Source organism: Tubulanus polymorphus, chromosome 5 (assembly GCF_964204645.1).
Source record: "Tubulanus polymorphus chromosome 5, tnTubPoly1.2, whole genome shotgun sequence".
In the NCBI taxonomy this organism is placed as follows: Eukaryota; Metazoa; Nemertea; class Palaeonemertea; order Tubulaniformes; family Tubulanidae; genus Tubulanus; species Tubulanus polymorphus.
In genome coordinates, this window is record NC_134029.1 from 16,755,296 (window position 1) to 16,767,749 (window position 12,454).

At 36.5% G+C, this 12,454-nt stretch overlaps 1 protein-coding gene across 1 annotated transcript; it reads right to left on the minus strand.

The window, feature by feature from the left end:
- Positions 1–778: 778 nt before the first annotated feature.
- On the minus strand, positions 779–10,026 carry LOC141905989 (regulatory factor X-associated protein-like). Its single transcript, XM_074795124.1, has 4 exons — positions 9,953–10,026; positions 9,085–9,520; positions 6,892–7,056; positions 779–996 (listed from the first exon to the last, which is right to left on the minus strand). Exons 2-4 carry the CDS (start codon positions 9,415–9,417, stop codon positions 868–870), a joined length of 627 nt encoding a protein of 208 aa, XP_074651225.1. The 5' UTR covers positions 9,418–9,520; positions 9,953–10,026; the 3' UTR covers positions 779–867.
- Between the last annotated feature and the right edge of the window lie 2,428 nt (positions 10,027–12,454).

Sequence of the window (12,454 nt, forward strand, 5' to 3'; positions counted from 1 at the left end):
CTTCTCACTGAGAAGGAAAGAAATCTCGGCTCACGAGCTGTCAATGTTGTAAACAACTTTCTTGCGATGGACGCAATACAATATTATTACTTTAAAGGCCAAACAATTTACGTTGTATTTATATTGGCCATATAATTGGCCTGATAATCTTCCCAGAACCGTGTTTTGGAGTAAGCTGTGCTGTGCCAGGTCCCTATTATCCTTTCTGCTAGTACCACAACAAAATGTATGTAAACTAATGTCCATTTCTTATTAACTTTCCAAAATAATTTTCCTGTATGTTCAAACCAAAATCATCCGAGGCTTGCGTTTCGAACTTTAATACTGTAGTCTGAACAGCGGCAATGTCTGTCCTCGATATCTTCTTGACGTTGGTGATAGGCTGTCTATGGTTTATGCCTGAAATCCTTGGCATATTGATATCCTTGTGAATCTTGCTGCTTTGTCTGAGGGGTGGATACAGACAGCAGATTGACAGCTGCATTAAGCTCAGCAGAAATGAGAAACAAGGTACAATTAATGAATCAATTTTTTGCCTTAAAAATTGGACCAATCTTTATATATGGATTGTGCACTAACTGGGGATGGAAGTTAGATTGGCTGTAGGAACCAATAGTAACTAAATAAGAAACTGGACCCAGGAGAATCAAATTTTTTATCTTAGTTAACATGAGACACCAGTTAAGTGAATAATCAATCTATCATCTTTCTTCGTTTCTTGAAAATGAATTGATATGTCGTCGAGCAAGTGAGACGGATATCAAAACACAATGATAAATACTTTAATACAATTAAAACTTTATTCACAATAATCTTCTCACTTCATATATTGCAAATCTTCACACAGTAAAACAATTAATTTTATCGTCATCTGTGATGAATTTTGTCCTCCGCTGATCTGGGTCGATCGTTGGCTACTTCTTGTCTACGTTTAATTTCAACATTTTTTTGTTCGCGTCGTAGAAATCTCATTACTTCTGGGGACCTCATTAAACCCTACAAATATTCATCAATCTACATTTCATATTCATACATGAAAATAAAAATCAGGGTTCGTTATGGAACTGCTGATTCAAAATTCACTGCCACTTTTACCAAAATTAACTGCTAAACAAGTGCATATTTCCATGGCAGATCAGCGAATATTTAACATGTATCTGATAGCTTAGGTTGAGCAACAACCAGCAATATGTGCACCGGGCATACTCGCAATTTTTGGGGATCCTCCCAAAGATAATTTTTATAAAGAAACTAGATTCTTAAAATGGATTTGATTTCGGTCAGTGTCAACTTTTTAATGAAACTTGGTCCTTTATTAGAAAAAGAGTTCTTGAATGACATCTTGGAAAAATTGATTATGAGAATTTGAAAGCGGCTTAGAATTCGTGACCCAGTATAATTCAGTACTTGTTCAAACTTTAGGACAGGACAAATTAAACAAAGTGGGTAACCACTGACAAAAACACTTCAGTTATGCATGACTGACTGTAGGATATTTTTTTCTAAGTACAGAAGAGCCAACTTTTGGGATTACTATAATTTTGGTGTACGTCACACAGTTTTCTCAGGCCCCTTCTTCCCTTTCTATAAATCAAATAACTAGGGAATGGTTTGAAATGCTCAACAATGAAAATTTGAATATTCAACACCTCCTGGTGAACATATACTGAACCAATGACCTGGAAACTCGCCACAATTATAGAACTTGTCATGAGCCACTATTTTGCAATTGGGAATGTTGTTAACAAAATATGCCTACGTACCAATGTAATAAGACAACAAGCCATAGGCAGTAACGGTTCTCGGGCTCAAATGCGAAATGTGTTGTCAGTTCCTATTGCATTTTGGATTTGCTGTACCTTGGGCCAATAGCTAAATTTTGTCAGGACAAAATTTGACAGAAAAAAGGCACACATTTCTAACCTATCCCTGAAGTTATTTGCAAGGTATTATAGCTGAAGAACAGAGTTTTTCACCAAAAAGCTCTAAACGGAAAAACCCGGACAAAAACAAATCAGGATTTCTGATTGGCTGATAATGAAATATGTAAGCTGCGATTACGATTACGATTACGATTACGATTTATTTACACTCCAACCATTTCCATGGTATATGGAGGAAAACTATTACACATGTATATACAAATATTTACAAAACAACACTAAAGTGATTAAAATTTAGAGAATGAAAACGTAACGAAATATATATATACATCAACTATTTACAATACTATATATACTATTATATACATCAACTATTTACAATACTATATATACTATTGGAGGGATCTATATACATCTAAGCCGGTCTTAATGAATTTAGCTAAGTTGACCGTTGGGTTTTTCAGAATATCAAGGGTATTAAAGGTATTCAAATTCAAAAAGTTTTTGCGTTGTTCGTTAAGTAAGGTACAGTCAAACAGAAAATGGGATTCGTCACCTAAAGTATTACAAGTGGGGCATATTCTATCGGCTCTGTCTAAATGAAGGTTTGAAAATTTGTTCACAGGTAAAATATAGGACCCGACCCTAAATTCAAATGAACTAGTTCCTAAGTCATCACCAAGTTCTATTATATACTTCTCTAACCTAATATCATTTGTATATTGCCTAAAGTTAGTGTATATCGGATTAGTATTTATGGCAGATACAGTTTCTTGAAGGTGCTGGTCACGGAGTATCTGTTTTATTCGTTTTGAAAAAGATTTACTGTTAGTCATGAATTGCTGCGTCCAAATGCAGGACAAACCACAGTCATCAAACGTTTTCTTTATATATGATAACCAAGGGCTCTTAAATTTATCCCTTAAAAATAAATTGAAAGATATTTTATAGAGTATTGAATTAAGTTTGGTTTGCTTTCCAGATACTGTTTTCACCCAAAAGTTAATCATCCTGCGTCTAACATCTATATTCAAAGGGTAACGTCCTAGCTCTGATAAAACTTGTAAGTTGCGAGAATATTTCGTCACTTTCATTAAGATTTTACAGAAGAAGCGATGAATATTTTCTAATAAATCAAGATTTTCATATCCCCAGATCTCACACCCATACATGGCTATTGGAGCAACACACGTATCAAATAATTTAAACATAACATCTATGGGCAATTTCAAACGTCTGCCTTTTTGAACGATCGAAAACATAGCTCTGATAGCTTTATCGTAAAGATACTTTTTTGCCTTAGCAAAGTTACCATTCCAATTGAATTTTACTCCGAGATAAACATAATCTTCAACTACCTCTAACTCTTGATCACCAAACATAAATTTCGAAATCGTTTTTATCCGGGATTTACTTCGCGCAAATACTAGTACTTTAGTTTTCTCTGGGTTAACAATGAGACCATTAGCCGCGCAATATTCAAATAAGGTATCTAAGTGTAGCTGAAGAGATTTCTCATCCTCAGCAAGAATAACTGTATCATCTGCGTATAGTATTATGAATAAATTCAGTAAAGTATCAATATCCTGATCACGATTCAAATTTAGTTTTTCTATAAATGACAAAGTTGGTTTTCCACGATCAATGAAAAATTCTTCAATGTCGTTTAAGAATAACGAAAAGAGGATAGGTGAGAGATTTTCGCCTTGTCTTAAGCCTCTATCAGCTGCAAAGTATTGTGACGTGCAACCATTTAATTCAACACATGATTTTATGGAGTTATACATATTTTTGACCACATTGAAAAAGTTTCCATTAACATTGTTAGCAATTAATTTTCGCCATAACTTTACCCTACAAATCGAGTCGAAAGCTTTCTTAAAATCAACAAAGGCGCAAAAAAGTCTTCTTCCCTGACAAAGATACAGCTCTACGATTGTTTTAAGCGTGTAAATATGATCAATGGTGGAATATTTCGATCTAAAGCCAGCCTGGGCTTCACTTATAATGTGATTCGTATCTAGAAATGTTGACAATCTTTGATTTAGGATACTTGTAAATAATTTACCAAGACAGCTAACTAAGGTAATACCTCTATAATTATCAGGATTAGAGGGATCGCCATTCTTTTTGAAAATGGGTTTGATGACGCCTATAGACCACATCTCTGGAACATATCCTGTTTTAAGAACTAAATTGAATAATTTTTGTAATATATCAACTAAAAACGGATACTGACTAACTCCCAGCAGCTCATTCGTGATTCCATCAATGCCTGGGGCCTTATTGTTTTTGAGTAAAGAGATAGCCTTAATTACCTCATCACTGGTTAAATCACTGTTCAAAATATAATTGTCATAGACAGGATGGTCACCCACGTCTGGGGGCTCATCACCGTCATCGGTTTCATTGTTAACATTATTCAAATCATTTAATCTCATAAAATGTTCAAGAAAAATATCAATATCTATATTAGCCTCATTATTTTTTGTTCCGCTCGCAGAGTTTAGCATCGACCAATACTTTTTTGGGTTATTAATTTCGCATTCTCTCAATTCCTTAATAAATTCATCCTTTTGTTTCTTCTTATTTTCTCGGATGACCTTTTTATAGTTTTTAGACGAGTTCTTAAGGGATTCAAAATTGGAAAGGGTAGGGCAACCCCTATATCTTTTTTTTCATATAATTATATTTCTTCTGTGCATCTCTACAGTCCCTGCCAAACCATCTGTTGCGGACCGGTTTTTTGCAGTTATTACTTTTCCTACTTTTTCTATGGTACATCAAATTACACTCATCAGCACTTGATAATAAAGAAGATACAAATCTATCGGTAAGTCCATTAATGTCATCTGGTGATTGATTTCCTAGATCTTGCAACCCGTCCAACAGTAACTTATCTAAATCATTATCTCGTAATCTTGATTCTACATTCAGGAAAAATTGATTTGATCTAGTACTGACCCACCTAATTGAAGTTTTAAAGTTCGCGTGTTCATTACCCCTTTCATTATCGCTAGCAATGGTGTCCCTAGAATTCGTATACACGCACAGATTAATAGGATTATGTCCATCAGATAATAATGGGTCAAAAGGCATTATTTCAAAGTCCTCAACATAACCAAACAGTTCTAAATCACACACAAAATAATCGATGACACTAAACATATTTGTGTCACGCCACCTACCAGCAGTTAGAATAACTACCTCCCAATATTAACTCTGCCTGCCAGGCCTATTTTTCAGGAAATGCTGTGCTTTGCCAGGATTTCCGTGTTTTTCAGAGATTCATAAAACAAAAACTAAAAGAGATATCATCATCAAATTTGTTTTATTTTGTTTATCTGGTCTTGCTTTTTCATGCAAAATAAGCGACATTTCTTCTAAAAGTGATAAAATCTGCAGCAATCACTTGTGCAGAGGGGGTATTTTGCATAAAATATGCCCATTCATGCGTGTTCAGCCCCCATTTCAATAGATGACGTCACTAACACACTGCATTGAACGACTGATTATAGTTTCTTTTAGTAGTAAAGGCATTAAACTAACTGGTGTTGTGCGATGAATTGGCCATCTATCGTTAAACTTAAGAAACAAGTCAACCGTACCAGTACGGTTTGGCAGGCAAATAATGGGAGATATCGAACGTACCAGTACATTTTTGGCAGGCAATGAGTTAAGCATTAATCCAAAACAATAACAGCTGTCCATTCATAATTGTGGTCACCAATTAACCTAATCAGTACTACCTGGGGACTATTAAAGACAGCTAGCCATTGAATGACCATGAGTTATGTACATATGGTATAGGCCTATGATGAACACCTAGATACTGGAAACAATGAGTCTACTAGCAAATTTTGACTGTCTAGACATTCTGGGATAGGACTGCTGTTCACTATAGAGAGGTAAAATGCACATTTGGTACCAGAAAAAGTGTTCACTATTCACTATAGAGAGGTGTTCACTAAATGGAGGTTCTGTTTAATTGAAATTAGGGAAAATTTGGTTCCGGGGAAAACATGTTCATGAAGGGAGGTGTTCACTAGATAGAGGTGTTCACTAAGTGGGGTTTTACTGTATAATACTAACTAAACTCTGTATATGTGTATAAATGTGAACTGCAACTTTGTTTTCAGAATTTTCGTCCAGCTTCCGATGACTTCCTTAACGGTTGCTCGTCTTGATGGCTGATCCGTAGTCGAGGTACATGTGTTGTTTATCAATGATTTCGATTCGCTATTTAATATGATGAACACCTAGATACTGACTATCTAGACAGTCTGGGATGGGACCACTGTTCACTATAGAGAGTTAAAATGCTCATTTGGTACCAGAAAAAGTGTTCACTGTTCACTATAGAGGTGTTCACTAAATGGAGGTTCTGTTTAATTGAAAATGAGTAGGGAAAATTTGGTTCCGGGCAAAAAGTGTTCACTAAGGGAGGTGTTCACTAAATAGAGGTGTTCACTAAGGGAGGTTTTACTGTACTGTCGAAACCATGATAGACTAGTAGCGATTTCGATTAGAATCTAATCATAAAAGCCTAATATAGATAATTAATGCAATATCCAAAAATTCAGCTGTATTTCATGAATGCGATGAAGAATTCCTCAAACAGTCGTATCAGAACTAAAATAAGGATTGGTCAAAATCGAATTAAGAATTCCCAAATTGCATAACAGCTATAAACGCATGTTTAGCCCGTGCCAAATTAGGCCCACAACAACTCTTCGCACAGGTGCCAAATGGTTTAGGCCTGAGCCAAATTTTAGCACTGATCAAATTTTCGGAAGTGAAACACTTCGCTCTGTTAAAGCATTGTGTGATCGCCGCTCTCTAATTACACATGGCCAAATCGTCTCTGCGTCATCGCAGCTTATAGGTGGGTCTACTAGTCATTTTCAACAACATGCAACATTCACTAGATAAGGTTACCTGCTACCCTGGCCAACTTAACAGGTACCCACAAATAAGTGAACAACAATTCTCGGTGCTTTAAACTTACTAATTTTTTCTCATTGAGAACTTCCTCTAAGAGACTTGGTCGTAGACTGTTTAATAAAGCCCCAGCGTGTCCAGGTTCTGGTGCATTTCCTCCTGAACTGCATGGTAAAACTACTTTATCGGATACTGGAACAGAACCGACTGCAGCGGGAGTGGATTTCTGTAGCTACAAAGATATCAAAAACAAAATGAGGGCGAAACTCTAAAACAAGCATCACGAATAGATACCATCTGGTAAAAGCCACAGTACACACTATTCAGAAAGCACACAACAAGTAAAAACTACGCATGATTTCCTAATATGTTGCATTAAGTAGCATTTACCCTTCTATCAAATAACCATATCAGGTCAATTGGCCCGGCCCCCCATTTCAAAAGTAACATTAGGTAAAGCAGTTGGCGGGATAATAGTACAGATCAATTATTTACCCGCTTGGCCAAAGGCCAACTCTCTACCGGTAATCAATAATTATCCAGTATGGCTTTCAAATAAACGCATTTGTTTCGCGATATCATTTTTTTTAACTTCGCCAACATTGCTTTCATTCTCTTATAACTAGTTTATGAGGTTTTGTTATTGTCCGTCAACCTACAGGTAAGAATATTGCACTGGTTTAGTGGATGAATGTTGAGAATTTTCTATCAATTTAGCCACTTGGCAGGATGGCAGGAATCGAAAGCGCAGCATCTTGACTATGAACTTGGCCATTAATATTGTTCCTGAAAATGCCCAAGACTAATTGGCAGGGGCAAGCAAGACCCATAGCCTTACAGCATGGGCAAAAGACCCATATATGATACAATACTAAATGGCACAAGCAAAAAGACCCTTAGCCAAATGGCATAGGGCAAGAAAGACCCACAAGGTAAGGAATTTAGTTTATACCTCCACCGAGAACCTAGTGCCAGTGGTTTTCCTATCGATATAGCGAGAATAAGGAATTTGGGATAAACAATCACTGAGAACCTATCAGTGGTCTACCTATCGCTATCGCAAGAGTATAGAATCTAGTATATACCCTCACTGAGAACCTAGACAGGTAGGTCAGGTCAGTCAAAGGTTACAATGAGGGCTCAATGGCTGCTTTGCGAGAGGACATAGAGACCCCTTTAAAGCATGAGTGGATAAAACAAATATGTTCTTAATTAGCTAGAAATATTCAGCTGCTCATTGATTTCAAGATTTACATGGGGGCTCCAATTCCCAAGCATCAAAACCTGAGTGAATGCGCTTTATAAGTAGAAACTGAAGTGGATTTCTTATAAGTCACGGATACTGCTGGCAATTGTGCCAAGCCAGATGAGAAAGGGAATGACGAATATTCAATAGTGGTTCTTAAATCTATTTAAACATCATCAATTGTGGGTTCACATATCTTAGAACAGTGCAGGGAATTACAGAGCTTTACTATTTAAATCACAGCAATTGCTGCGCTCCCAGGATAGCAGTTCCAGGTAATGACGCACTTGGTTACAGGGCAAACTTGCCGAACTGAGCGATTTTTCTCTCTCAATATTTTATTGCAATGAAAAATAGAAGATTTATAGCTCGCGTTGCCTTCAGGTAACATCGTTCTTTATCCTGTTCGCTAGGATTGACGGCTTAACATGCGTTATCATACCTTCTGAGTGAACAAAACAAAATTCCAAAATTTTATCAGTGTGCGATAAAATATCTTGAGTGAATGGAATAGATTCCTGCACATGCTGGTTATACCTAGCTCGCACTTTCTTCAATATTTTGCAGGGGGTAAAATAAGCAATTGCCGTATGCTTCATCCTTAGTTAAAATTTGGAATTGGATTTGGTGTTTTTTTTTTGTAAAGAAAATAAAATAAAATCGAATTGGATTGGATTCAATGTTTTTTTCTGAATAAAATTGATTTAAATTGGATTTTATGTTTTTGCTGATTTTAATCTACTTGAATTTGCTATTAAATACTTGGCTTATCAGCAAATCATCAACATTAAAAAATTCATTTTACCCAAGCCTTAGACAACTATCAAAGATTGTCTTCTTTGCAAAAAAACATGTTCAAAGAAAGAGTTTCTGAAAAAAGATAGAAACTCTAATAATAAATAACTCTAATAACAAAGAGTTTTCTGCCAAAGGAGCCGAATCCGTAAAAGCATGAACTTGATTTTGGAAAAAATCATAGGAAAAAATCATAGGCGAGAATGAGAGAAAACAAACCTCAGTAATTGGAGTTCTACATCTTTCTTCTAAACGTTTTTTAAGCATTTCCTTCTGTAATTTACTCTGGTGTTGGCGACAAACCCATGAACGAGATGTACGGGTTTTATATGTTATCTCCTTGCATCCGTCAACTGAACATTTCTGCATGCGTAATTTACGGCCAGCAGGTGAAGATTTCTCCGTCGACGACGTCACCTCCTTGTCGCTGATCGGTCGAATGTAAGTCATCGAGTCCTTCATATCCTGACCCTCGTTCATGTGAATTTCTCTGAGTGCTCCCTGGTGGTGAAGGCTTTCGTCAAAAAAGTCTTGTATATTCACCATCTCCATAACAATGTTAAAACTTCGAATCTTCGGATAAAAATGTCTTCTACGCAAGTAGTAATTCTGGTTTTAAAGGTGAAACAATTTCTTCTTCTTCCTGGAAATCCTCCTTTGATAAAAAATCAAATAAAAAATCAACATCTGAAATGCAGTATTGACAAGGATTGTTGATCGAACTAGGGCTAGGGGGTACATGCCCATGTGGCGAAATGTTTGGCAATCTGATGATGATTTCTATATTCAACACGCTCGGATGAATATATTTCGAAAAGAATGAATTTGAAACTCAAAATAATCTTAGGTCAAGGAAACATTTTGGGTATTTTTCATTCCTAGAGCGGGATATTAATTATGTAAACTTTCAAACACTGCATGTTAACTTGAAACTCACCACAATCATGAAATGTCATTTGCAATTGATCGCAGTTACAACTATGCATAGGTACTTGATTGCATTAACTGACTGAGGTAAAGGGATAAAGAGAACGCAATAGCCCTCTGGCTTTGCCCTAAGTGGGCTGAAATATGTAGGAAAACTTACTGTATCATAAATAACTTTAATAATCAGAGAGCAACTGGGGCATTGAGCAATGTCTTCACCGTTCTGTAAATCTTCCTAAAAATAAATGTTTCAAACACATCAATTAGTTGACAACGCTTATATCATAAATAAACAATACAGCCTCAACGTGAGATAAAGTTATATTCAGTATTTTGCATAATAGATTGATACAAAGATATGAAATTACAATATGATACGAAACAGTATGAAAATCTAATTATTAGATTAAATATTAAATAGGAATTAGACCACTGGGCTCACTCAAAACCACCCGTAAGTTTTCACTAGATATAGCCTTACCTTACCCTAACCCTATCCCTAGGGGTAAAAACGGACCCTAAACCTCCCCTAACCCTAACCCTCTAGACCCTCTAAACCCTAACCCTATCGAAACCCTAACCCTCTAACCCCATTATAATGATTTTATTGTTATATTTTATTAGTATATCTTATCATATACGTCATTGGCAAAATAGCGTTTACTAAAATAATGCCACATTATTGGCAAAATATCCACTTCCTTTGTAATCCAGTAAATTGCGTCAATCACGAGAGGTGCGGATCTGCACTTTTACCCAGGCTTTTTGTCACCAGGCCCTCATGAACTTAAGAACTCAGGAAGTTATGAACTCAGAACTCATGATGAACTCAAGATGTTGTCTAAGGGCTTCCATAGTTTTGTCTTGTGTGTGGTGTCGTACGGTGTGTTAGTCTAGTACCTAGCTGTCGTTCAGGGAACCGATCACTGAGAACCTTAGTGTCAGTGGTATATCGCTATCGCGACCCCTGACACTAAGTCGCGGAAGTCTAATTATATCATCACTACTCAGCTCACATTCATTCAACCGATTTCAAAAAATAAACCATCATTACAAACCTCTCATCTTTCTTGTTCTTACTGTTGTGTTTATTTAGCCATTTCGTCATCGTATTTTGTGTATGAAACAATTTTTCATGACTTGTCAAATATCCACGGTGGCGCAGATCGGTATCTATTGTTGTGTTGCTAAGATATTGATTTTTTCATGAGGGCAAGTCTCGCAAGAAACCATTTTTTAGTAAAGCAAAAGCGGTACTGAAATATTTCTAGAAGCAATTTTTAGCTACTTGAACTTCAAATATATTCTTGGGAGCGTAAATGATGAAAAGATAACGACATAAGGTCAGTGTAGGTAGTTTATTTATTGAAATCGGATGAGTAGTTGCCGAGTACTGATCAGAGGTTCAAGTGCCGACTGAGCGCCAGTCGGCAATTCCAAAATAAAGGTCCAATGGCCCTGTGGCTCACCATTAAATCATTGAGTGCATATATTGTCAAAAATATTATACTAAATATAGCTGCAAAGCAGCGATAACGGGTTTTTTGCTGTCTTAGAATCCTGTTCATCGGTGGATTTCGACAAAGCATTTGATAAGGCACAACATCAGCCATTACTAACTAAACAGGCTATTAGGAAACAGTATCAATGCAAGGTCGCCCAAATGGCTCAGCAGTTATCTCTGAACGAAAACTTATAGCCAAAATCAACGGAACGCCTCATCTTGGAATAAGTCGGTCTAACTAGTGGAGTCACGCTAGGTAGTATCCTAAGTCGTCTACTGTTTAATGTCCTGACAAATGACATACACAGTAATCCAAAATATACCGCAAATCAATTTTGACAAAGTATTGATGCGAATGACCTATTTAGTTCATCGACCATGTACCGAACACTATTATTGTGCCCCAGCATTTGGGGGTCATTCTACTTGAACCCCAACATTCAATATGTCCACCAGATTCTGGTGATGATAAAGTCATTTTAATTTTTCTGCCAACTTCATTTCTTCTTTCATATTCATCTAACATTAAACATCATTAAGTATGCGTCCCCTTATTGAAATTAGGAAGACCATAACTAGACCATATTTAAAATGTCGTGATTTTTATGTAGACTTTTTGCGATATTGTCTCAATAAATTGCCATACGTATCACGACATTTTAGCTAAAGGAGTGATAATTATGTCGACGGTACGCCGTTATGTTGAGATACAGACGTCGACATTGGTGAAAGGCGTGATCCGTATAACGATTTATCGTGATATTAACACGATATATCGACTTAATTATGTCGATAAATCGCGATATATCACGTTTGTTCGACATAATTTCGTCGTGATAAAAGGTTGCGACGGTTTTGTACGGGTCCCATATATACCGAAGTACGGAAGCGATAAAGGGCCTCGAGTTGTCGCGTTCCAACTCGACAAAGTCGCCATATTTATGTCGACATATCGCAATATATTGCTTCAAGTCGACATGAATATGTCGACATATTGTGACGTTTTGACGACATATTTCGTTTTCTCAACCATTTTCCTCGCAACAATTCGACATATTCATGACGACTTGAAACTCAGTTGCCATATAACTGGCGTCCTCATCTTACATTGCGACGTGTCTTCAAATGACGGCTTGTCCCTTGGAAAATGGGCGAAAA